This window comes from Annulohypoxylon maeteangense (assembly GCF_022496945.1).
Source record: "Annulohypoxylon maeteangense strain CBS 123835 unplaced genomic scaffold GGS22scaffold_15, whole genome shotgun sequence".
Classification (NCBI taxonomy): Eukaryota; Fungi; Ascomycota; class Sordariomycetes; order Xylariales; family Hypoxylaceae; genus Annulohypoxylon; species Annulohypoxylon maeteangense.
In genome coordinates, this window is record NW_025953262.1 from 332,234 (window position 1) to 357,673 (window position 25,440).

The 25,440-nt window shown below is 47.1% G+C and overlaps 6 protein-coding genes and 1 non-coding gene across 7 annotated transcripts; 6 read left to right on the forward strand and 1 right to left on the reverse strand.

Annotated features, from left to right (window-relative positions):
* Positions 1-24: 24 nt before the first annotated feature.
* GGS22DRAFT_195761 (uncharacterized protein) lies at positions 25-1,932 on the forward strand. Its single transcript, XM_047965713.1, has 2 exons — positions 25-746; positions 891-1,932. Exons 1-2 carry the CDS (start codon positions 97-99, stop codon positions 1,810-1,812), a joined length of 1,572 nt encoding a protein of 523 aa, XP_047816314.1. The 5' UTR covers positions 25-96; the 3' UTR covers positions 1,813-1,932.
* A 253-nt stretch (positions 1,933-2,185) lies between these two features.
* On the forward strand, positions 2,186-2,296 carry GGS22DRAFT_t107. Its single transcript has one exon. It is a non-coding gene; the product is annotated as a tRNA-Leu (tRNA).
* Positions 2,297-2,766: 470 nt separating this feature from the next.
* Positions 2,767-3,675, forward strand: GGS22DRAFT_44981 (uncharacterized protein). The gene has a single exon (XM_047967108.1). It carries the CDS (start codon positions 2,930-2,932, stop codon positions 3,443-3,445), a length of 516 nt encoding a protein of 171 aa, XP_047816315.1. The 5' UTR covers positions 2,767-2,929; the 3' UTR covers positions 3,446-3,675.
* A 4,756-nt stretch (positions 3,676-8,431) lies between these two features.
* Positions 8,432-10,668, forward strand: GGS22DRAFT_45012 (velvet factor-domain-containing protein). Its single transcript, XM_047967109.1, has 2 exons — positions 8,432-9,002; positions 9,071-10,668. The coding sequence occupies exons 1-2, from the start codon at positions 8,858-8,860 to the stop codon at positions 10,432-10,434; spliced, it is 1,509 nt and encodes a 502-aa protein (XP_047816316.1). The 5' UTR covers positions 8,432-8,857; the 3' UTR covers positions 10,435-10,668.
* Positions 10,669-12,121: 1,453 nt separating this feature from the next.
* GGS22DRAFT_45020 (uncharacterized protein) lies at positions 12,122-13,912 on the forward strand. The gene has a single exon (XM_047967110.1). It carries the CDS (start codon positions 12,223-12,225, stop codon positions 13,726-13,728), a length of 1,506 nt encoding a protein of 501 aa, XP_047816317.1. The 5' UTR covers positions 12,122-12,222; the 3' UTR covers positions 13,729-13,912.
* A 1,094-nt stretch (positions 13,913-15,006) lies between these two features.
* GGS22DRAFT_45030 (bifunctional 6-phosphofructo-2-kinase/fructose-2,6-bisphosphate 2-phosphatase) lies at positions 15,007-17,994 on the reverse strand. The gene is made up of 3 exons (XM_047967111.1): positions 17,428-17,994; positions 16,530-17,352; positions 15,007-16,473 (listed from the first exon to the last, which is right to left on the reverse strand). The coding sequence occupies exons 1-3, from the start codon at positions 17,862-17,864 to the stop codon at positions 15,616-15,618; spliced, it is 2,118 nt and encodes a 705-aa protein (XP_047816318.1). The 5' UTR covers positions 17,865-17,994; the 3' UTR covers positions 15,007-15,615.
* Positions 17,995-22,136: 4,142 nt separating this feature from the next.
* On the forward strand, positions 22,137-24,781 carry GGS22DRAFT_45052 (uncharacterized protein). The gene is made up of 2 exons (XM_047967112.1): positions 22,137-22,951; positions 23,008-24,781. Exons 1-2 carry the CDS (start codon positions 22,767-22,769, stop codon positions 24,302-24,304), a joined length of 1,482 nt encoding a protein of 493 aa, XP_047816319.1. The 5' UTR covers positions 22,137-22,766; the 3' UTR covers positions 24,305-24,781.
* Positions 24,782-25,440: the final 659 nt, after the last annotated feature.

A 25,440-nucleotide genomic window follows, 5' to 3' on the forward strand; every position in this document is an offset into this window, starting at 1 on the left:
AGCAAGTAAAGCAAGGCAAAGCACCCTACAAGAAAAATTAACTCCTTCCAACCCCTTTCCAACCCCTTTCCAACATTTCTAGGTCGAATTTGAAATATGGAACAGGTTATCCAAGTTTTCAAATCTCAGAGTATTCTAGTCCTGGAACCCGGACAGGCCGAGTACAGACATGCCATCGCCACTTCAAATCTCCTGTACCGCTTCTCCAAACCCGATTGTGTGGTCCAACCAAAGAACGCTATCCAAGTCCGGACCATTATCAACGAAGCCAAATCAAAGTCGATGAAAGTCACCATCAAATGCAACGGTCACTACGCGGGTTATTCGAGAGCCTTTGGTGATATTTCCTTGGATCTTAGGGGAATGAATAACGTCGAGCTCGATATGAAGTCCATGACCGTGACTATAGACGCAGGTTGCCAGTGGGATGACGTGTACAAAAAATTAGTCACCGGTGGCCACGATGGAGTTATCATCAATGGTGGGCGATGCCCAACTGCTGGTGTGAGCGGTTTCATTCTCGGCGGCAGCCCCGGACCATTCACTCGTAGCTTCGGAATGGGTTCCGACAATCTCATGGAAGCTACCATTGTGACTGCCGAAGGTGAGCTCGTTACCGTCGGGGAAGGGGATGATAGTAATTCAGACAAAGGCAGGCTCTTCTGGGCTATACGCGGTGCTGGTGGCGGCAATTTTGGCGTTGTAGTTCAGATGAAGTTGAGGGTCCAGAAGCTAAGCAACAGAGAGTATGTAACGTCAAGAGTTCTTTTCTTCCCCCTATGACTTATCTTGGGAGAAAACCCCTTCCAATTAAGATGACTGGAAAGTTCTTACTCACAAGACTCAGAACTCTCCTATACAAAAGGATTTACTAACTCCTATTATTGCAGTGGAATGGTAGTAGCAGGGAGATACCAATGGTTTCCCCCGGGTGGCTTCAATGTCGAGGATATTACTACCATGAACGAAATCTACACGGCCCAATGGCCCAATAATCTGACCATCGATACGACATGGATATGCGACCTCCGACAGAACAAACCAGTCGGGGTTCGGTTCATCGTCTCGTTCGATGGTAGCAAGGACGAATATGACAAGGAGATTGAAAAAAACATTCCAAATTCTAAACTTAAAAATCAGTTCAAGCAAAGAGTGCTTGCCGAGAAGTCGACACGGTTCCTGTACGAGACGCTCGGGGCTCAGTGGATGGAGGATACCGAGAGAGGATATCCCACCAACAAGATCTACAAGCTCTACCGCTCCTTTATTTTTAAAAATGATAAGGAAGGCATAGCTAAGATCACAGCCATTATTAGAGACTTGACAACCACTTTCCAGAAAGACTTCAAGGGCGAGAATGTCAACTTCCTGGTCACTTGGATTCATTCCGGCGGCAAGGCAGCCGAGAAGAATCCAAGCGAAAGTGCCTTCTTTTGGCGCAAAGCTGTCTTCCACACATATGTCACGGTGGAGTGGGTCGATAAGTGGATGGAGAGAGATATGAGGTCTTTCCTAGAAAATGTCAAAGTGGAACTAAAACCCCTATCTCTGAATGAGAAGGCCGGGACCATCGACTGCCCAGATGAGGACCTTTCAAAAGATTCTCATGGAGAGGCGTATTTCGGAAGCAATTACTATGAGCTACGGAAAGTGAAACAGATGTGGGATCCGAACAGCTTCTTCGAGTGGGCTCAAGGCATTCAGTGCGCAGGTAACCCAAAGGAAGATACTAAAGATAAGACAGATCAATTCGCGAGCCAGCATTGGGAACGGCGGCGGGAACAGCGGTGGACGTATTATACGGAAGACTGAATGATCGAGCTAATCTACAGCATGAGGAGGATGATCGAGAAATAAGAGGCTATCCATAGTGCAGTTATTAATCTAAGACTATGGATGTATTTACCTACTAATGTACAGAGTAGAGTCCCTAATAGAGATTTCAAGGTTGCTGTTCTATCGAAAAATTGAATGCTGAAAACCCGCCTTTCTCATAAATGAGTCCAATCAAAAACTACGGGGATATCGGCCTTTTCGGATATAACGGGACTACCGCGATAGAAAAGTTTAATAAGATAATTTGTCAAAAACATTTTTCTTATTTTTTTTCTTTCTTTTTCTATCTAAATTAGTCAAGTTATGATCCATGTCGACACGTTCCACAAGAATTATAGAAGACGAAGAAGGCAAGATGGCCGAGCGGTCTATGGCGGTAGATTCAAGAGAACTTCTCTTGTCTCCTCAAAAGAGAATCCTACTCCCGAAGGGGGCCGGGGTTCGAATCCCCGTCTTGTCAGTCTTCATTTTTTTGGTCTTCAGGTCGTGAGAAGTGGAGTTGGCTTCAATCCGGCTGACTGAGAAGACCGCGATGTAAATTGCGCGCTGTCCAAACGTCAAGCCTTATTAACAGCTTAAATGGCGGCATGATGAGTTGAGACAGCATTGTTGCTGCTCTGGACACGAGAAACTAGGACATGGTTGATTATCTGAAAGAAGAACCTAGATTTTATGTACACGAAGGCCAAGTAGGTAATTCTAAAATTTTGGTTTGATAAATGAATAGACTTACATCGATTTAAGCTCGCGCTGACCCTGATATGCATATTGAAATAGCCGATTAGGTTTTGTATCAACCTGTTTGCAATCTCGTATCCGGCTATGACCGGCAAGCATCAAGTGATCATGATTAAGGAAGACCAAATGCCAGATAACTCAAAAGAAGAGAACATTCCGTTTATTTTAAGTGTATCGGTGATTTGTTTGGCGACTTCATCAGATATTATGGTCGAAGCAGATACCTGCTTAGGTATCTCCTCACACATCTAAGACGGCTTTGAATACCTCGTCTTTTCCGAATTCATAGTGGAACAATCATAAGTCTCTTTCTACCATCGTCGTGGGGTACCTTCGACATCGCAACATTCCAAATATGGTGTCACTTCCCATCGTTATCCTCCCTATTCTCATATGCGTGAGGCGATGTCGCGCACAACAAGAGGAGACCGATATGCCTGTACCAGCTGATTTCCCGAAGGCTTTCATCACGGCGATGGCCGTTGCCATCATCTGCGTAGTCATTGTCCTTACGCTAGTCTGTGTCCTGGCTCACTGTTGGCAATACATCTTGAGATATAAATGGCGTGACGTGAAGTCCCCCTTCCGAACCCCTGAGAGATGGGTCGACCCAGTTTTTGAGTGGCCGCAGCAGTTGATGCCACGGTCAAGGAATAACAGGAAGAGGCAAAGACAGAGACGGAGACAGAAGCAAAGACCGGTAGAGAAAAGAATCTTTACTTTTGGGATGAGAGACGAGAGGAGCGAAAGTCGAGAAGGGATACTTGGGGAATGGACACAGGATGAGAGAGTAAATATGAGTCCGTGTGGGAACGCTCAGCCGAAAAACCCAGGCGGGAGGGTTACTTGTTACTTACCTGAGTTTAGGTAGGCGTGTAGTAACTTGATATACTACAATGGACGATGCGCTATTGCTCTCGCTACTATAATTGATAGGGGCGTAAAGTAGGTACCTAGCAGCCAAACCGAATAATCTAATATCGTTTGAGGCGATGTTCCCGAGCTGATTATTGACATTTCTTGAGAACGGTTAGCGCCTAGCACATGAAATGAGAGTGAGTGATGTTTGACCGCCAACCAAACGTCTCACAAACTAGTTTCGGCTACCGAGATGGCCGTGCAACGTGGGAAATGCAGATAGCCAGGAGGGCTTCGACCTCTAGACAAGTATGATGACGACGAATCACTCCATGTCTGAGTTGAGCAACGTAGACTGGAGGAGGGATATGTTCTGGCAGACGAGCCCCTTTAGCAACGTCGGCTCCGAAATTTATTCTCCAGGAATCAAGTAAGGGTCTAAGCTCCCTGTTTCCACATGTATGGAAATCGATCTAGTGTAACGTTCTTGGTTGCTGTGCCGCATCTCGGACATCAAGCAGAGTGGTCTGGGCACGGAAAGTTGGGTATGGAGAATGCCACAACCGATGCCGGCACCGACGAGTATCGAGAACTCGTAGAATTTTACTGTACTGCGTAATAGGATTGAATGGTCGGCTACCTATTTGCATGTTGTGGTAGTTATCGGACGGAATCTTACTGATGTAAGACGACTAATGACGGCCGGCCACTCTCCAATCTGCTGTGGACAAGACTGTGCTAGGTAGCCCGGGAAGGTCAATGTATCCTATTAGTAACTCGCAGCTGTAGAAAGAAGCGAACGATGCTACACGACAGGTAAGAAAGGGTGACTAGTCATGTTAGCCACTTCGTTAGTCCTGTTGGTATTCGAGTGAACATCTCATGTAGGTAGCCGGTGCAGGTCGCAGGCGGCTCGGAGTTCTATTGCTAGAATGAAATTGATACTATTGTCTGTGAAATGTGGTTGGCTCCTATTTCCTGTTAGAGATCGACACGTTTGACTCTCCTAGTAGGTCGCTAGGTAAAGTAAGTTCTCTTAAGGGCAGAACGCCATAAAGCGCTAGGTGTTTCTAAACGATGCCTACTGGGCTGCTAGGTAGCATGTTTAGAACGCCTGGTTTTTCATTTTTTTTTACTAGAATGAGGCTAGTTTAATATAGATGGTGTAGCTTGATTACGAGTGTCGATAGAAGGTACTCGTATTCTCGTTCGGCAATTCGAAGCTATTGTTTTGTGTTGTTCTATGCGTTGGCGTTGACTTTTCTCGCGTGGTTCTATCGTCAACGGAGCTTCGCGTCGATCACCGAAGTCAATAAGGGCACATATGCACATGGCAGACATGTCGCGGCTGGGTTCGGAGCGGAAATGATGCTTCGAGACAGCTAGCACGTGGTCTGGAGATCAGCCCAGTGAATTGTTCTGCATAACCTTGTTTCTTAGGGGCGATGATTTGAGACATACGGAAACTCAACTTGGTTCTCTGGTAATTTTAATGATATGAGCCGCTTAGATTTGCGTTCGTCATCGTTTTCAGTTTGTCGACTGATGCCCAAGTGATCTGAGAATGTCTAGTAGGTACAGCATCAGCGCGCTTGGAACAACTGATGCCGCTAACCTGGCTGCCTGGGCTCCGTGGCGTTTGGGGCGCTGGTTTTTGCGTAATAGTAGGACAGTGAGCAATTTTACTGGTTAAATAATTGGATATATGGTGCTGTCGAGTCAGTAGGTATACCCAGAGGAAAGGACCGACAGGGTTTCGGCCGTACGTGTGTGAGGCAATGATCTGGACATAACCTATCACGATGATAGATGCAGCCTTGATCGAAACTAAAATCGTACATAGTAGGACGAACTAACGGACCAGCGGATCAACGAACTAATTCTAACGATCCATCCCAACAGCGGTGTCTCTGGTTTGCCCCGGACTCTTATTAGGCGGCTCTCCCAACCCCAAGGTTAACCTTAGCAAAGTGCCGGCGACGGGATAGATGTCGTCTCATGTTGACATCAGATGGTGATGAGTGCATTTTAAGTACCGCTTGTCAACGTGTCATAAGAACTTAACAGGACACCGTCTCGGTAACTTCCAACGCATTCAGGGTTGGTTCAGAAGCCCGCCGAAAGCTTAAGTCCCCAACTCCTCTCCACGCGAAAGCTTCCGTTCCTGATCGTGGGGCGCGTATTCCATACTACATAGGGCAACTACCACGTATTGATCGTAGTTATTGCATTGTAGGAGACGCGAATAGACCCAGATTTTGCTTTTGATCGGGACGCCGCACATGACACTTGATGATTCGCGACTGACGGGAAAAGGGGATCAAGGGGATCACCTCGGTAGCGACTCCGAAAGTGCAACGGTACATGATCTGAAGCACAGATGGCGCTTGAAGATCCTAGATACTCGATACTCGAAGGCTTTAGAAGGGGTTTGCATATGAAATTATTTTAATACTTACTACATACCTAGTTGATAAGCCACTTAAGCAGCCCTGTTTCGGCAAACTGGTGGGCTGGCAGGATGGTACAATTGTGAGCTGTAACAAACACATAATAGTCTTACTTGCTCAGGTATACATACTGTATCAAGGATTGTAAGATATTAGACGAGTTTGGTGCTATCTCCTCGGAGTTGTCATTGAATACTTTGGTACCTACCTATATACGTTTGTACTTACATACAAAGGATACGCGGCAGACTTTGCTACATTTCTAGATGTAAGCTTGATGCCCTTACTAATGAACTGCTGTGGATGTATATGAAGAAGCTCTGAATATCATAAATATTTGGTATATGTAAAGACTGGTAATTCTGAAGTTGTAACCCTGTTTCATGAGTTCCATGTAGGGAACTGACAGCCTGGGCAGCATGGATACCTCGTGGACCGGATGATTTACGAAATATGCTGTACATATTGACGAGGAACCATTCCAGGCTATGGGTGAGATTAAGATGGGTTTAGTGAGCTACTCCTACACATGGCATGTACATCCGTTCTGTACCTTTCTATTTTCTATTTTGTAAAATACGACTCATCATAAATGATTTCCACCAACATGATCTCCACGCAAACATAGTTAGGTACGTGCAAGACACGCTAGAAGCTGGTTGGGCAAGCCGGGAAGAAGAGAAAGAATATAATAGAAAAGAAGCAAGAAAAAAAGAAAAGAAAAGCAAACAGCGTCTCATTAACTGCCACGATGTTTGATAATCATCCACAAATATTATTAGTATGTACAAAAAGGTAAGGATAGCCACATATTTTCTTTTATTTCCATCGAGGTTCATCAGAATATTATTTCGTACGTTAGCTGGTTAGGTACTAGGTAGGTATGTTGGTACTATACGATTCCCGTGGATAAAACCTATAATTTAATACAGAGTAGTTACATACTTACATGTAGGATCATTGTCTGTATGGGATGAGAATTACGCGAGTCATAAGTACGTACTACTACAGGTAGCCCGTGCTTTTGCGTACTGTAATGTCGGCTCCTCCCGCCTTTACGGTAATAAGTATTAATGGGGGAAAGAAGACGGCAGGACGGGTCGCGGGTCCACGGGTTTACGGGTCTGCTATTTTGGCGCCGCCGCTAATCAAGATCAACTTTACCAAGACCCTTGAAGCCACCAAGAAGCCACTAAGAACCTACTAAGAACCTATTAAGAATTGAGCCTTGGTGCCTTATTTTTCAAGACAAAAGTTCTTTAAAACGCGAACTGCTCAGCCGTTCAAACTTCGGATGAATGAAAGAAAAAAGTTCCTGGCTCCTGGAAGAGTTCAATGTTGTTGGTTGGTCTGCCGCCTAGTTGGGTTCCACTGGATTACACATTGCAGCGCTGCGGTCCTGCACCATTAGACACACATCAATCCCCAGTAATGGATGACGGATCAGATGTATACATATACAGTACGGACTATACGTTTCGACACCGTCTCCGGTCCAAGGAGGCGGGACTGGGTCAAGATGATTGCTAACGAATGAAACTCGTTCGGGGATTTCTGGCCGGCGTGAAATTGGGTGGAGGACCTTCCATTCTTATACAAGCCGCTTGGACAAAAAGTTCCTTATATCCCTGTCCCTGGAGTTGGCTGTTGGTCCTATTGGTCCCAGCTTGCATTCAGGATGCAGTCAGGATGCACTGTGAACACTGTGAGCATGACTTTCCCAGACATGGATCAAGCGAGGGAAGGATTTGGGGTTTTCTATCCACTCTATCCCACTAGAACCCACACCATCCTATAGATGATTAATCTCATTGGCGAGACTCGACCCACAGGTAGGGAACCAGACGCAATCAATCTCCACTTTGCCATCCCGGTTACCACTTTAAACCTTCCCGTACCACCCCGGTTGATTTGCTCGGGCCAATCCCATCAAGTCTACCTGCCATCGCAAACCCAAGCCCACCTCCCCAGCTCCCTTGCTCTTGCCAGTCCCTCCCCCAGTACTCGTGCTATCGCCCAATCTGCCAAAAAATCTCACTAGTAACTTGGGGCAGCTGCTGGGACACCCTCTTGCTTCTCAGTGGCTCCCACGCTTTCTGATTTCCCAAACCAAGCCCACTTAGAGCCCACGCTAGACTGGCCTCTCCCTTCTTTGCTTGCCTGGCCCGGCTCATTTCTTCTTTTTTACTCTACACACTTTAAACTTTCGACCGATCATCCTGACGACAAAACTCAACCAGGCCCATCAGATTCACAGCCTGTGAGCTTACTTCTCGTCGTCGGTAAGGTCGAAATAAAGGATAGTTCAGACCGTCGAACTTGAGTAGAATTTCGGCGCCAATCCACGAATCAAGGACGTCGAGACAAATTCCCGGTAAAGGTCGCTAAAAAACGTTGTCAGTCAAACCAGTCAACCACCGTCGAACCCGTCATTTGCTGCCGATCGCCCTGCATCGTTCTCGAGTTGCCTCGCGCTAGAAGCAGAAGCCAGCGCTTCGGGTTCCTTTCAAAACAAACTTTATCCTCGACCCAATTTGACGGAATTTTCTTCCTGCTTTCGCCAAGACAGTTTCCTTCATTTATGTCCGCCAGCAACCTAGACCTAATCCCATTTTCCTGGTTCTGGCTCTGATCCTGCTTCAACTGACGGTCCGAACGTTTGGGTCCCGTTGGATTGCCGGTAGGATTAGGCTTGACAACGCCTTAAATTCAACTCATCATTATTAAACCTATTTTTATTTTATTCTTAAAAAGGGAAGAATACAGCATATGATCAAGATGCTTCCCATTCAGGTACGTCGCAATAATAACCGATCCCGATAAGATTCTTAGCGACACAACTTTGTTTTATTTACAAACTCAATCCCATTTGATTTTCATCCGAAATCCCCTTCTAAACCGTTAAGCTCGCCGTGGCACGTTCGACGGTAATCGTTCAAAACTGATATTTGATTATGATTTAGCCCGAGTCAAACATGGCCAACGCCATGGCGCCCCAAGCTGACAGCAGGATGTATGCCCGAGAGCACCGCATCACTAAGGGCGGTAGGCATCTATGGTACCAATTGGAAGTTCTGCAGCAGCCCGAGCGTGCGAGAGCATGTGGTTCTGGTCCCAAATGTATGGTTAACCGCTCGCCACGTTTCTGGCCAATAACGAGTTTCAATTTGTGACTGACCGAGAAATAGCTTCTGCCGATCGTCGGCCTGTTGACCCGCCGCCTGTTGTCACTTTGAGAGTCTTTGAAGGAGAGCATTTTGAAGGAGCAAGAGATATTACATTCGATTACAATGTCGACTTTTTCTGTTACGCATCGCTTGAGCACGCGCGTCCCATGGCTCACGGAAGGGTACAAACTCCCGCGGCTACGTCACCTCCCGTTCTAACTGGATTTCCTGTGTCGGGATGCTGTTATCTCGATAGACCTGACCCGGCTGGTTACTTCTTATTCCCGGATCTTTCAGTTCGACACGAAGGACGCTATCGACTAGTGTTTAGTCTATATGAGTTGATTAAGGAGGAACAGGACCAGGACCGCGATGCTCCACCCCAGGATCACGAAGATGGCATGTCGGATTTGAATGCGGGAAATGCGAACCACCGCATGGATCTTAGATCGACCGACTTCATTGTCTATAGCGCGAAGAAGTTCCCTGGCCTGACCGAGAGTACGTCGCTGAGTCGTACCGTTGCAGAGCAAGGTTGCCGTGTCCGTATCCGACGTGATGTGCGCATGAGGCGACGTGACACGAAGGCAAATGCTGCCAGTGAATACGACAATAACGCAGAAGACGAATATGCCAGGCGTCGGAACCGAACACAGACTCCGGAAACCTACCGCGCCCGTTCCATGAGTAATTCTAGCATGGATAGAGCCAGCTACGTTCCGGATCATCAGCGACGTCCCTCGAACGCCGAGTATGGCCCGCCTCCTCCCCCTCTGTACCAGAACGGCGGCCCCCAACCTTCGACTATGCTTAACTTTGGTCATGGCGGAAACGCTGGTTTCGCTCAGCCCTACGGACCTGCGCCGACTTCTGGTCAATCTACACCAGTGTCTCCTGCTGCGCCCATGTTTCCCCAGAGTAACAACTTCCCGCCTCCACCGCCATCACCTAGTTATGTAAACCCTGGTTATCCACATTACGACTCTGCTAGCGATCAGGAGATGAGAAGACGATCGTCGGCGAGCTACTCGACTATTTCTAATAACCCTCCTGCTCCATATCCTCTCTCCCGAGCTCCCCCCAGGCCTCCTACTGCGTCATCTATCGGACCTATGCCTTCTCTCTCGTCGCTAGTGAACAGCCCGAAGATGTCACCAAGCCACTATTCCGACCGATCCTGTTCCATATCAGCACTTTCTAGGCCTACCTATGTCCAACCCGAGCCGCGTTCCATGAAACGTTCTATCGATGAGCTTACGACGAGCACTCAGCAAGGCCGCAATGTTAATGGCGATCGCCCGTCGATCGACTATCCCGGGGTCCCCTTTTACAGGCGTGCCGATGGCTCAGAAAGAACAGCCGTCTTCCCCGAATCTCTCACGTAGTAATTCTAGCATGTTCATGGATGTTACGAATGACCATGCTTAGGGTATGTTTGCATTGGCGTTAAGCGTTTAACGGCGCCAATGGTTTTTTAGGCCCTCGCTTTTGTATATATTCCAGGGCCATCCTCGTTGCTGGCGCTTTTCCTTTCTTTTGTCTTCGCCATTTGATCCCATCACTCATTCATATTGTATACACCATTCCAGCATATTAGACATCTAGTTACGAGATGCCTTGCAATATCTATGCAAATTTCCTTCGGATGTATAGGGGGTTTATAACTTGAGGTCACTAGAGTTCACCATGGTCGTAAGGTTCTGCACGCAACAAGGCAGACGGTTATAGGACGGTGCCGATTTGGCAGGGTGTGGTTTTGCTGAAGACACAACATTTGATGTTGTAAGCATGTCTGGGTGTTTGCGATACCAAGGTCGCCACTTAGCTGACCCTTCAGGCTCAGCTTCCGAATTTCACGTGTTACTTTCGGGGGTTAAGTGACCAACAGCGGTGCTTTTGTATATATATGGAGATAAAAATCTACACCTTTTAAATAATGCAACATGGAATCTAGCGATGTGTGAATGAGGACTATTTTGCTGATATATCCCCTCCCTAGAATTGTTGCGGTCCAGTATCAACCAAACTTAGGTAGAGGTCAGGCAAGATATGTACCTCTTCAGCCCCTTATCATAAACCAGTTTTTCTGAAGCTAAGGATACATATTTATATTAATTATTCCCAGGGCCAAGTAGCGAATGTTATGGCTCAGCTTGAAAATCCATTAAATTAGCGACAAGGCATTCTACAGGCGTCATGATTCCCATGAAAACAGATTCTTGATGTGTATATTGGTCTCGTAGCAAGGCAGTTCATTATGTGATCAACAATCACATACCTCTACCGCGGTAGGGAGAGCAAGGCCTCAACGGAAGCAAAGAGAATATTCTCTATTCCCCAAGCTTACGTATGTAGTTCACTCCGATAACTCCCCATTGTATCCCCTGTTCTTTGTCTTTCTTTTCAAGTCAGCTTCGAGAAGCATGCCAATAACTAAACCTGCCCGGAATCAGGGAGTATTCTGAAGAACAGAAAACAGTAGTCAAGAAATATCTTGGGTGGAGCAACAATATTGACTCGATGCCATGTGTATGTAGGGCTACAGACTACAGTATCAACTTGGTTCAGTTCGCTTAATGATCTAGATTTGGATCAATGAAACGATTTCCCAGTTTCGTTTCTAGCACGGGACATAGTGGATTTCGGGAATGACTTGCTGATATGAACCCTGGAAGCTTGTTGATTCTGCTACGGATTAGATCAAGGGATGGCCGAGGCGTAAATAAACCAAGGCGATAGATCATAGATTATTGTGGTCGAGAAGAGTCAATCCGCGATGATCCGCACTAGAGCGGATAGTGGATCTCGAATGTGACAAAGTAGCTAGGTACCTGTTCGTACTGTCAGTATATCTGTAGGTGCATAGGTACATAGGTACACAGTAGATACTACCTTGCTATTACCGAATAATTAACCATTTATTCAAACTTGGTTCGGCGGGTACCTACCTTAATTAACCCCAATCTCCAAGTTGCAGATTCCGTTGCCCCCCGACCCACATGCAATTACCGACTAGGGTAGATATTAAACGAGTATTGGTCGATTTTTAGCCAAAGTAAACAAAACTCACAAATCTCAATCCCAATTCTGGCTTCATCCTCCACCGCTTTTTGGAATGACTTCTTCCACCACTCAACTTCTATCTTTGAAGCCATCAATATAGTCGCTGCAATATGGCCTCAGATACTCGTAGGCCTCAGACCGAGTATGGCGGCTCTCGTCCACCCATGTCACGCTTCTTGGAGGGGTCTATGAACGACCGAGTCAGCGCTACACCGCCGCCACAATATCTCGGCCCTGAGGAGTTAAGGGAATATGAGAAGCAGTTCTACACTGACAGGCCTATGCCACAAAGCGAGCCGCGCAAGCCGCGCCGCCACCGGCCCTTCTCCGAGAGCAGTGTGCCAGAAACCAACGAACATGACCGCATCATAACCCATAGAAAATCTACCAGTTTCTTCGAACGTGTCCGTGAGGCATTGAGATGGACCTCGTCTTCTCGCAGCAGTACGAGCTCCCACAAACAGGACTCTGTGAGAAAGCACACCAGCTTGCAGGAAGTACCGCTCTCTCCAAGATTGGACAATCTTCGAGCGGCTAAGTCACACCCCGAGATACCTTACCACAATCTTCCGGAGCTGCCCAACTTCGGCAGTGGTGCTAACCGCCCGACCCGGGAGGATGTCATGCAATCGTACAGCCAATTGATGGCTTCTGGATTCTTCCAGTCACATGCCATACAATCCACTCGCCACGCCGGCCCAGGAGCCCGCGACGATAAGCGTCGTCCGATACCACAAATGCCTACAATCCCGGGCTCCGCGCCTTGCACTCCAAAGACTCCACGTATCTCATCTATAGAATTTGTCGAGTCACCGAACTCATTCCAAAGTCCGACTAAAGCAACTCGACGAGAACGAACAGTCATGAGACTAGAGCCAGAGCATGAGCATGAGGACGAGCTATATCATGCAGTTAAAAACAATAATTCTCGCCATAACTCTCTTCGTGGCCGTAAGCGAAATCGAGTAGACACGGAAGAAGTGGGAAGTCCCGAAGTACCAGGAGCTACAACATCATCATCCTTTGCCCAGCCACTTAAGAGAGTGGCCAAGAAGCTACGCAAGATGCCGTCTTCGGCCAGAGATGTGGAGATGTCAGATGCCATGGTCAGCCTACCGCCTTCAACGTCTGTCGGCGGTACAATGTATCTTAAGGAGAGACCGGTGCGTATGCGCGAGCCCTCCCCGACACCGCCGGGGGTTAGCAACAGACGCACCGACTACCAACATCATGGACATTTTCAGCCCAAGCCACGCAGGACGCTCTCGGGCAGCAGCAAGGGAGAAGGTAACAGGCTTAGAAAGCGTGGCAAGTCAGGCTCTCATCGATCACGAGATCTGGGATTTGAGACTTGGGAGATGGAGGGTGAACGCCGATCCTCGGATAGCATCCATCAAGATTCGACGTCGATGAGCGAAGCTGAAGCAGCGCAAGAGTTGGCTCGATCTCGAGAAGCTACATCCCTACGCATCGTACCTGACGTAAATCGTGGTATCCCCTCAGTCCCACGTATCCCAGATCAGTACCACTTCTACCACAAACCGAACTCTCACTACGATTTCGAGAATGAAAATGAGAACGAGAATCCGGAGTGGAGATTTGGTGAAGCCTTATAAACAGAAATTGCTGCAAACAACCGAATAGTAAGAGGAGGAACATAGCCGGAAAACAGACGACGGCGGTGATATTTTGACTTTCTGGATTCGTTGTTTTTATGAATTATGACGACCGCTTACGAGAAAGCAAGTACGAAAGGAAAGCACGGCGTTTGCTTCGACATCATTCCGGATGGATATATCCCTTGCTTTTTCATCGTTGTTGTTTTTTTCCCATTTTTCCATTTTCCTATGATGACGAAAAGATAAACCTTACGAGCATGACCTTACGACTACCTTTCTTATCTGCATCTCCCTGAACATCGGCTCTGACCCTTGGACCTCACACCTCGACCTCGACTACCCAGACGGAGGCGAAGATCGGAGAATGATTTTCCTCTTCGTGTACGACACTTACAAAAACCAAACTACCAACCCACACACACAATCAAGGGCTTTGCTTATCTTTCACGGGACGGGCGTATTTGCGCAGGGCCATACCACAAGCCGCTGCTACCCGGAACCCTCACGACCGGCGTTATTTCTCAAGTCTTTTTTATCAAGTGCGAAATTGGTTGGCACGGAACAGAACGGAATGGGATCGGGATCGACTGGGGGGCGGGCTTTGACTTGTAATTATAATACTAGCACGAAGGGCTACGGCAGTTATGATTCTACGGCAAAGGGTTACGTTACGCGGCGCTAAAGGACATGACATACCTAGAGTACCTGGTCTACTTATTCGCTGGTAGGAGACTACCTGAACCAATAGGAGCTTGTCTATAGCACTTCTGCGGTGTTTTTTTTTTTTTTTTTTTTTTTTTTTTTTTTTTTTGGTTGTTGTGCGTGATATTCGTCGTGACTTTGTTCGTTGGCTTTTCCATTGCTAGCGCGTAGGTGACGAGATCCTCGTTGCGTGTCCTCGTTACATGTTTGTCGCTGATTGTATATTGAGTATACGAATGTTCGTCTATGAAGTATACTATCCCGGTATGCTATAATTAGTCAAATGGGCTGGTAAGCTTAGCGTTGTCCTATAGGCGACGTGATACCCTGACTGTATAAAAGCCTGGGTAAGATATTATCGTGCTGACGTCGTAAACGGTCCGTAAGAAATCATGTGCTACTAACATTTGGTTAATTACCACCTACCTATTATATTAATTCGACGATGACGGCTAGCGTACGAGGCGAATTTGTACTTCGCGAGTATTGGTACTTGACTCGTTCGTTTAATCTACGGCCTACGGATTTATTTAAAGCACTATCATATCAAGCGCGTAGCATGGAAACGTTACGTTTTAAGTGAGATCTGTATATTAACGAGCCCTTAAACCGATTCAAGGTCTATCAGGTGCTACACTAGCCACACTTAACGAGCCGAGCCATCGCGCCGCGCCGTGAAAATATGCGATTCGCCTCGCCTGGCTCGCCACAGCCCCTTTACTCAGATCTATGAGTGTAAGTAAGAGCAAGAGCAAGTAAAAAAAGAAAAACCGCGTGCGACCTCCGCGAGGAAGAGTCCCTTTCTTCTTTTTATACCACGGCTAGATAGTTCCCTATGAACCGTCCGTGAACCCGTTGAACCCCGTTGCCTGCCGTTCCTTAGTCGAACCCCGAAAACCCAACTCCTAGGACATGCAAACCTATGCCGTTTCTCGCGAGAAAGTCTGTCTCGGTAAGGAAAGAAGGCGAAGGGGAGAGAAAAACACAAAGGGAATGTGAAAGAAATTGATTCACCCCGAAGACAAAATGCCCGCCGTTTCTCATGGTATCATTGCCGCCTTCGCCTGGATGATGAATGAGAAAATATCTATTGTACAATGCAGAGTAGGTGTTAGTGAGTGAGTGGAAGTTTGTGCGTCGTTTGTTTCCATGGGTATCTGATTAGCGGAAACGAAGTGCCCTTTAGGCACTACGGTCGACCGTCCTCGTAGGCTTGTAACCGGGAACCTCGTTGAACCATTCCTTTTCCTCGTCGTACTTGTACGCGTGGAACTCGATGCCGTACGGCTTGGGCTCTATGGCGTACAACATGCCAAGAGGCATGTCCAAGTCCGCGATGTCATCTCGGGTAAGGTCCATGAAGTAAGCCATCAGGACACGGCAGATCGAACGATGCCCGATGATCATCACGTGATCCTTGATTCGTTCGATCTCTCGTACCATATCGCGAAGACGACTAATAACCTGGAGGTAACCCTCGCCACCAACCCCAGGGTAGACGTAATGGAGCTTGTCCATCTTACGCTTCCTATACTCGTCGTTATGAGTGCGAGCAATGTCCTCGTAAGTCAAGCCCTCGAATTTGCCTGCGTTGAGCTCGTTGAGCATTTCCCAGTTCTTGACGTCGTAGTCTTCGTCTGCTTCGAAGTGCTGGGCAGTTTGTATACTGCGCATCAGCATCGATGTCCAGACGCAGAAGTTCTTCTCGTCGAGCTCCCGGCTTAAGTCGGGATAAGGAGGCGACTGGTCTCCGGGTAGAGGAGGGAATGAGGATTGCGCAACCTTGTCCTTCTGCTCTACCAACCACTCCATGCGCTTCTGGGTGATGAATTTGTATAGGACTACACTATACTGATGGCCACGATCGGTTAGTTCCGAGTTGCCTCCGATCTTGCCAAGCTGGTTATCCGCGGATTGGCCATGCCGGGTGAGCCAGATCTGTCTCGGGGACAGGTTAAACGAGGATAGGTAGTGAGCGATACCGCTGCTCAGGAAGCCCCCTAATCCGAAGTGGGTAAGCTTCTTGCCAACGTCCGTCATCTGCCATCATTATTAATATGCATAACCGTAACGTCTGATGTTTGCTATTTTCTTACCTTGATATATTGCATCTCGTGGTCCTCCTCGAAGTCACCTAGAGGCACATAGGCACTTTCGTATGCCTTGACACGCTCCTTGAAATCTGCCAATGACTTGACGGGATCTTTGTCCTTATAGTCAGGACCGGAAAGCTTAAGGCGCATATTCGCTTCTAGGAGATTGGGGTTCTTGCAAACGCTCTCGATGAACAGAATACCTAGCTTGGGCTCCCTGGCTTTGATGTGGTTAAAAAGATTCTGTCGTCGATGGAGTGTGCTGTTGGTGGCATCGAGAATGCCAACGGAGCCTCCGCCGCTGATCAAGTAATCAAGCAGCTCGTTCAAAGTATCGATGGCGATCTCCTCTCTCAGTCTGGACGCTTGCTCGTTGTTGGGGTCGAAGAATTTGGCGGATTGATCCATCGGTTTCGGAGCAGGGCCATCTTGGTCGTAGGGAGACGACTTCTTTCGAACGGGAGACTCGGGTGGTTGAGCACCATTCACCAAGATGGTAGCCGCCTGAGGTGGGATGTCCATGGAATCCTCCCTTCGATGCAGGGTTGGCGAGGTCACGGCGGCACCACGTCGTCGTTTACCCACGTTGAATATCCGAGTATTATGTTGCTGCCAGGCAAGATACCTTCGAAGTTTCTTGGTAATGTAAGATTTGCCCCTGGCCGGGAGGCCAACCATGATGATGACAAGTTTTGCGGCCACATCTCTGTCAGCTATCTTTCCGTCGGGAGAGATGAGCGATCGTGTCATTCCAGGAATACTGAGTGTTGTAGCATGAGGTCGAACTCGAGGGGTCTGGGAACCGGAGTTTTGTCTCACGGGGGGACTATTCCGATAAGTTAATACATGCCATGCTCGAGCAGCAGATGGAAAGCGAAATTGGACGAAATGGAAAACTTACATTCTAGGCGAAGCTGGAGCAGTAGACGATATACTCTTCGTGTATGGAGAATCGTTAGATGATGGCGTGGGAAAATCGCGGAAGGCAGCTCCTCCAGGCCCATCGTTCAGGGCCCTGAGCGCGGTAGCCAAGGAGGAGGGATGCGCATGGGGATGCGCCACTGGACCAAGACTAACATGTGGAAGGTTGTTGAGCGTAGGCGGCGCAAGGCCATGATGGCTCGGAGTGCTATGATGGGATATAGCTAAGTTGTCACCATTTAGAGAAATGGGCGTAGGTGGTGTTGCCGATGCGCCATCACGGGAGATAGTAGCAGTAGCCAGGTTGGCGTCGAAACTCGTCGTGTCAGGTTCCGAGTTGTTTGCAATGGCTTGCTCTGGCGGCGTCGGGATTGATCGAGGAATTGCTGAACCGGAAACTATCCGCTGGTTGCTCATCGCCGCTCTGGCAAGCGATGATTGTTGTGACTGAGATTGTCTGCGAACGGGTTTGCGATCTATAATAAGAGAAGCAGAAAATGAGTTGCTGTTTTCAATAATGAATGTAACCGATAACGGGGCTCTAAAATGTGAGGTAATGAGGTGTGAGGCACTAAAGTGCAGATGTGCAAGTTTTATGCAAACTTACAAAAACAGGAGATTCAAGGTGGGATGGAAAGTCTTATGACAGGCAAGGTACTTTGCTTAGGTCTTGACGAATGTTGTGCGATGAAATTAAGGGGAAACGAAAAAATAAGGAAATGGAATTAATTCGTTTGATAGGGAACGAGGAAATGCAATGTTATGATGATGACGATGATGAATCGGAGAAAGGAAGGAAAAAAAGAAAACAAGAAAAGATTAAATTTTCAAACGGTTATTTTCGAAAACTTTCTTTCCATTGAATGATTGAGTGCAGTGACTTGACTTGACTTACTCACCTTGAGGATTGTTGGAATATTGGTGCGTAGTTGATATGCTGCAGTCAACTGGCGCAACAACTTCTAGAGGACCAGGTCCCTTTACGTGCAGACGAGGAGTCATAGTAACTAAAAGTAACCCAGTAACCCAGCAACTTAGGTACCGGTGGGTGTCTTGCTTTCGGACTTTTCAGGGTCTTAACCTTAGCTGGTTTAAGGTTTTTTTAGTGCAGACCGCTAGTGCGAACAGAGTCGATACCAAGAGTTACGGTAGATTGGTTACCGTCCAATATGTCCAATATTAAGGGCAGGAACGTGAAGGAGGGTAAGGAACCTGCAGTAAGGTAGCACCTAGAAGTACTACCACCGGTACTATGTAGTATCAGCAGAAGCGAAACCGGCGAATCGGATGAGGCTAGAAGGTAAGGTAATGTAATTGTGCAGTAGCCCTGGAGAGCTTTTTTTTCCACAGGCTTGCCAATCTGTGCCAATTGACAGGAGCTTCCGACCGTCGTATCCGTCTGGTCGGTTCCTCAAGCTTGCACTAAAGCACTTAGAGCACTGAAGTGCTGAAAACTTTCCCTCAGTGTTGCCACTAACGCAGAAGTCGAATGTCGTCTAACGGTTCTTGGGTGAGGCGTAAATCTCATTACTCGATTCAATTGCTTCACTTCTTCCCACGCACAACGCACCACGGACCGATATGCGGTGCAAGTTGTACACAAAGCCGCGTGCGAATGCGAAGCAAAAAAAGAAAAGAGACAAAATATATGAGTAAACGAAGAAAGAAGTATTGGGATGTAACGTCAAAAGTGACGTTGAAATGTGACACAAAAATAAATCGAGGCGAATCGAAGTAAATGAATATTTGTCGGTATTATTTAGTTTTCGAAAATTTCGGATCTTCGAATCTTCTCGAGGTTCGTCGTCGGTTGTGTGATATCACCTCTCCTTCCGGAGGCAAGGCGAATATGCTGATATGATATAAAAAAGAGTGGCACCCCTCCTCTATCTGTGGGTCGACAACGTTGATATATGTGGGCTGTGGGCTGTGGGTATGAGGTATGAGGTATGAGGTATGAGGTATGTGTATGATGTCGATTTTCCAAGGTACTGTCTGCGGTTCAGCGGTTGCGGCGTCCCTGACGTTAATTACATACGTCTTCGCAAGCTGTCGTAATATGGGAACTTGGTAAGGCTCTAGGCTCTGTTTGATGGCTATGGGGCTGCACTCAACAGTTGGCTCAGTTTCAACCTTGGCAGGCTACCTCGATATGAAAAGCCAAGCCAATCTGGTGCTGATGAAGATCGAAAAAGATATTGTTTCCTCACTTCGAGAATTCGAGACAGATAAGCCTAGAGGCTGAGCGTCTTGGCTGAGATCGACAATATTGTTTGCGGGACTGCTGGTTCGGTGTTTCTGTTTTCTAGTTGGCGGCCGAAGCGGATTTAAGACCACCTGTGTGTTTGATAGGATGGCACAGAAACAAGTTATAGTTTCACCGAAGGGCTGTCTTCAAACACTAATGAGATATAGTTAAGCGTTAGAGCCAAGAAGCAAGGCTAAGCTAAATAGGTAGGCACTTGAGTTTGGGAGGCGTCTTAGTTAGTGTAGATTGTGCAGACTGTGCAGTTACGGAGAGCCAAGTCGCAAAAGTCAGCGTGGAGGATGGATGACAGGATCGTATGTATAAGAAAAGCCTACTGCTCCAAAGTGCCTCGTATAAGCTACTACTATGGATGTACCCAGAATCCTATATAGGTCTTCAGGCAGGCAATCGCCAACAAACCACGCATTCTTAGCCATTCTTAGCCATCCATCTCGAGGCTCCAAGTTTGTGAATATACACCGATTACTCGATTACTATGTACAGCAATTACACCCGCTTATATTGTCCATCTACCATTGGATCTCTGTCTATTCCGACCGGAGAAGGTCTTAGGATGTACGCCATGTAAGTGCTACGACGATTGATTCGTTGATCTAGAATCCCAGGTGGTGCCTGGGGAGTCTGCGACGTAATCGTATTTATCGCGCAATGAGAATTACACTTATTAAGCTGCTGAGAAGACATGTGCGAGAAGCGTGGGACTGCGAAGCTCGGCCAGTTTAGCAGCTTAGTAGGCATACAATTTCCTTATTGGGCTGTCCAGATTTGGTTGACCTGCCCCTTTTTCATAACTCACAACACTCAACATAACTCCGAACTTGGCGATATCTCTATTCAGCTTATCCCAATTCCCATGTTAGTTTTAGATTGTGTTCTCGGCGCCGAGACGGGCGCGAGTGTGTGGCTTACGCAGTGCGACGGCATGGCTTCATCCTCTTGAGTATTATGAGAGATTTACCGGAGATCCGTCTTGGCGATAGCTTCTTTTTTGGACTTCATGCATACCTAAGAGGTATCTATGATATAAGAGAGCCGTCGGACAATGGTTTGTATGTACCCAACCATTTGCTCCGGGGGCTGAAGACGATTGCCCCAATATTTCCCCAGGGGGCCAATTAGTAGCAAACCTTCGCGATCTGAGATCAGCAGAACTATAAGATCCAATAGCTGTAGGAGCCGAAGCTTCAATAAGCTCTTTTTTGTTGAATAGCAACACAAGGCCAATTCGGTATAGACTCACGTGAAAGTAATAACGTAAAAAGTCAAGATCCGCTTCTTCACTCCGATCTCAGTTTCGTCACATGGCCATGGGTCGTAGTAGTTTTATGTAGTATCTTGTATTTATAGCGTTCCAAAGTTCATACCCAAGACTCGGCTGTAAGTTGTGCAACCCAAAACTGGGGAAGGGATGCTGACTAGACAGTTCTGCGGACTGCGCTTTGGCTCGGTACTGCCAATATAAATTCTGAGCTATTAAGAGATGTACATACACAGTACAGATCTGTAGATGGACGTATAGTCCCGTTTCAATAAATACCGCAGAAACGTCTCTTCTCGGGTTACGGACGCACGTGTTGGATCAAGAGCGCAGCATTCGTGGGGAAATAAGAGGGAGGAGATAAGACCTCCGGTCTCCTTGAGGGAACACACACGTCGTCCCAACCCATCGCCCCAATCATTGTCGCGTAGCCTCATAGTGGGGGAGCGAATCAAGAGCAGTAAACCCCACGATTAACCCTTGCCTCGGTGATAGGAATTATGCAAATGAGCAGGGACGGCCCTGGAAAGCGAGCTAAATGCTGCATGCTACACACTGTGTAGCTCAACAGATGTAGAGAAGTAGAGAAGGGGGAAACTTGAGAGAGGGAAGAGGTAAGGGAAGAAAAATAAGAGAAGGGGAAGAACATGTGATGGTAACCGAATATCGTCGATGACTTTTCCATAGTAGGTATTATGACGTATGTAGACAAAGGATACTTACCTACCTATGTAGTACACATACTAGTAGGTACATAAGTCACAACATACTTAATCTACATGTATGATGTACATCTTAAATAGCTAGTAATACCTAATTATACATGCAAATAGGACAGGCTGACAGTGCACATTAATATATGTGATTTATACACCACGGCACGTACTCCTCTGAGGCAAGAACGAGTCACAAATCAGTATTAAGCGGTGGTACGTACCTAGGTACATACATGATATATAACCTGACGTAAATAGAGTTAATCGATAAACCCCGCATGTGGGGAAAGTTACTCGTTCAATTAAGGCTTAATATGGCTACAAAAAATGTTGCTGGTAGGTAATAGCGAAGGTACGGATGGTCACCTTTCTAGGCGACTTCCCTAAAATCGACGCTAATGTTAAAACCCGACTCTAATTTAGGTAGGTACGTACATGATAGCTGCAAGGCAGCGAATTAACTTTGTAGCATTTGCCAGGGTCTAGTTATGATCTTCCAATTTGTCCCACCCTAGTATTGGTCGCACCTTCATTATTAAAAAAAATCATCACAACATTGGCTGCCTTCTACTGAGCTTGCCTTCCACTGAGCTACCCTTCTACTGAGCTGCTTCCACCTCAATTAAGTTACAACCTATTCGAAATTGCAACAACTTCAACTTCCAACGTTAGGTTTGTTCCTTTCTATTTATGCATTGCCTACCTCGGGATTTTTACCTTCCACTTTCTCATCCTTGAAGACAATCACCTGGGCAATCTTTCCAGTTATCCGCGAGCATTCCTCTTGACTACAATTCCGCTTATTTATCCGTTCATCTGTGTATCACGCGCCTTTTGAGCATTATGCTTCGAGCTTCTCCCATGGTTAACAATTGGATCATCCCTCGGTGTTAATCTGAATCGCGTCGACCTGAACATTGGATCCTGACTCAGGATATTTCCGTCTGAACGACCAGTCTACCCTGAATAATATTCCTCAACGCCCTGCTTACCTTATCCATCTCAAACCCAGGCCTATTCCACCCATCGTGATTCTTAATCAGATTAGACGCTTTATCCGCCCTGGAGTTTCAGCTATGGGCGATACCACGAAGGCCGTGGTTGAGACGCTCGACCCCATTACAAAGCGTCTACTCCCATCTGATATCACCAAGGGAACACTGGTACCTTTGAAGACAATTCTTGAGCTCCGCGATTACCTGTCGCTTTGCCAAGTTTATGTTACACGTGCGCCTCAGAAAAGTGTATCCAGCATCTTCGAGTAAGTTGCCTCGAATGCTCTATGTTGTCTGGCATAGCTAACATCGCCAACCATAGGGTTGCTAAGCGCATTTCTGGAAACGATGGAGCCCGAAACCTCCCGCATCTTCGCCGATGCATCAAGCCTGCCGACCTCCCCCCGCATCTCAAGAACGCGTTCGTGAACGAAGGCAATGGACGAACTATCCACATGGCCAAGTCACAATGGCTATACATTGTTCTTGGCCCCAAGACGGAGTTTTCATATCAAGAGCTCGAGAAAGAACTTCGTGTCGTCGAAGGCATGAATGACGAAGTTTGGTTGGGTGAGGTCCCAGTACCATTGTTAGCACCGACTTCCCAATCCCAAGCTCTCATGTGGTCGCACGAGTTTTGGCAGTCCATTTATCGTAAAAATAATCCACTCGGACCGCATCCCAGTACTATCGCACGAACCGAGACATTCGTTGCTCGTGATGCCGCGATCTGGATGGCTTTGGCACAACAAACTGCAAAGAAGGCCCAGAAGGCTGGCATGGGCGAACCAATTGGTGCTGTTATCATTAAGCGAACGACTCCTGGAAGATCCGACTCGGGAAAAGCAAAGAAAGCCGGTAAAGGTTCCGATTCTCAAAAGGAGGCCAATGATGAGAAGGAAGCTGGTAGCGAGGGGTTTAGTGAAGGGTCGGATGCCACCAATAGTGACGGTGAAAGCATGGCCAGTCCTAGCGCCGACATCACAAACGACATGAAGCAGTTAAATATTTCACAGTCGACAACTCAGCCTCAATCTCATTCTAAGTCAAAGGTAGAGGCAAAGGAGAAGACCCAGATTGTCGCTATTGCAGGTGATGCCCGTTGGCATAAACACGGTTGTTTTGGTGAAACTGGAAATCCCATGGCTCATGCAGCTCTTCGAGCTATTAGCATGGTAGCGCAGAAATTGGTGAGGTCTGAGAACAGATCCGAGTCGGAGGAGCAAATCATGGAGTTTGAGTGCTTTCAAGACAAGCCCCTACTGCACGACGAGCAGCTCGTATTCGACGCCGACCACCCTAGCCCTGATGGTTATCTCTGCCATGACCTCGAACTTTACCTAACTCACGAACCTTGCACTATGTGTTCAATGGGTATACTTCACTCTCGTATGGGTAAGGTCGTCTTCTGCCGTCGCATGCCCTTGACAGGCGGCATGACTTCCGAGGACCGGGCTCGCGACGTGTGCGGTAACACTGGAGCTTGTGAAGGATCTTGCGGCGGTGGACAGGGCCTCGGTCTTCATTGGCGCAAGGAATTAAATTGGACCCTCCTTGGTTGGGAATGGGAGGCAGATAAGTCGGATGCCTTGCCTCTTGATCCACACATACACGCATAAGCATTTTCGACCTTCTTGACAGCATATGAGGCGTTCAGTTTATGGCAAGCAATGGAGTTAGGCAAACCAATTTTCCTCGATTGGTACTGAGGATGCATAAGGCGTTATGTGGAATCATGCGGCTATGCAAAAGGCGCACGGGAGGCATCGTCGAGGGCATGATATGAATTTGCTTCTTTGCTCGGCATTTAGTTGCTCTTTTATCTCTTTTTTCTTTCATGTTGTTCTTACTGAGACCTTGATCATTAAGGGTCGCCGGGTCAATCGCGACTCTGATCCCTCTGGATCAAAAGGATACGCGCGTACTAGTTGTATATCTTTGGACGGGAAGGCCATAGTACATATACCAGTCTTCTCAAAACAAGAACATTATCTTAAAATACCTGTGTCCATGATAGGATTTATATCTACCTAGGAACATTTCTAGTGAATTTGAGGACTCCTCGGTGAAAGATGGCTCTAGACCTTTACATACCTACTACCTAGGTAGGTACCTACATGTATATATTCTATACTACCTACTTGACGAGGTACTCGTTAGTGCCTACTAGGTAGACCTAGTAACCTTGAAGCCTGCTATAATCGACCCACATAACTTGCATATCTTATCTTATCGCCAATACGTACATAGGTACACTAGTATGTAGTGCAGGTGCCCAGGTTTATGACCCGAGCAGCTTTCTTAGACCAATCGAAATCTGATATAGCGACTTTTGATAGGACGCGGACTCAACCCCCCTCTTCTCTAACACCTACCCAGTACTTGAATTTGTTCGCATCGCAAAAAGAAGGGATAAGTGCTGACGAGAACGGAAGACACCTTTGACTTCTCTTGGGGGGTTTTTGGTTGTTTGTCTTGAATGAAAATGTCACTCCTTTGACTTCTCCGACACCGCTTTTCATACACCTTTGCGAACTCACTAATCTGTTGCATTTATACTGCCAGCAACAAAGCAGTCTATTTCGATCAAGTATCACAATTCCCTCTGGGTACGGGATCCTGCACGCTGTTATGGACAAATAAACTCTCCTCAGTTTTGCTAAAGATCAAACTTCGACTATTAAAGATGCCGCCAAACGGATTGAAGAAAGGCCAAGCGCCGAAAGCCGCGTCGCGAACTACCAACCCACCCCCT

What these genes read in the sequence shown, in the direction of transcription:
- GGS22DRAFT_45052 (XM_047967112.1), top strand. Translation starts at nt 22,767, where the DNA reads ATGGGCGATACCACGAAGGCCGTGGTTGAGACGCTCGACCCCATTACA. An exon ending in AGTGTATCCAGCATCTTCGA is followed by an intron (nt 22,952 to 23,007) that starts GTAAGTTGCCTC and finishes CGCCAACCATAG; the next exon opens with GGTTGCTAAGCGCATTTCTG.
- GGS22DRAFT_45030 (XM_047967111.1), bottom strand. Translation starts at nt 17,864, where the DNA reads ATGAGCAACCAGCGGATAGTTTCCGGTTCAGCAATTCCTCGATCAATC. An exon ending in GCTCCAGCTTCGCCTAGAAT is followed by an intron (nt 17,353 to 17,427) that starts GTAAGTTTTCCA and finishes TTATCGGAATAG; the next exon opens with TCCCCCCGTGAGACAAAACT. An exon ending in ACGAGATGCAATATATCAAG is followed by an intron (nt 16,474 to 16,529) that starts GTAAGAAAATAG and finishes TAATGATGGCAG; the next exon opens with ATGACGGACGTTGGCAAGAA.
- GGS22DRAFT_195761 (XM_047965713.1), top strand. Translation starts at nt 97, where the DNA reads ATGGAACAGGTTATCCAAGTTTTCAAATCTCAGAGTATTCTAGTCCTG. An exon ending in CAGAAGCTAAGCAACAGAGA is followed by an intron (nt 747 to 890) that starts GTATGTAACGTC and finishes CTATTATTGCAG; the next exon opens with TGGAATGGTAGTAGCAGGGA.
- GGS22DRAFT_45012 (XM_047967109.1), top strand. Translation starts at nt 8,858, where the DNA reads ATGGCCAACGCCATGGCGCCCCAAGCTGACAGCAGGATGTATGCCCGA. An exon ending in ATGTGGTTCTGGTCCCAAAT is followed by an intron (nt 9,003 to 9,070) that starts GTATGGTTAACC and finishes ACCGAGAAATAG; the next exon opens with CTTCTGCCGATCGTCGGCCT.
- GGS22DRAFT_44981 (XM_047967108.1), top strand. Translation starts at nt 2,930, where the DNA reads ATGGTGTCACTTCCCATCGTTATCCTCCCTATTCTCATATGCGTGAGG.
- GGS22DRAFT_45020 (XM_047967110.1), top strand. Translation starts at nt 12,223, where the DNA reads ATGGCCTCAGATACTCGTAGGCCTCAGACCGAGTATGGCGGCTCTCGT.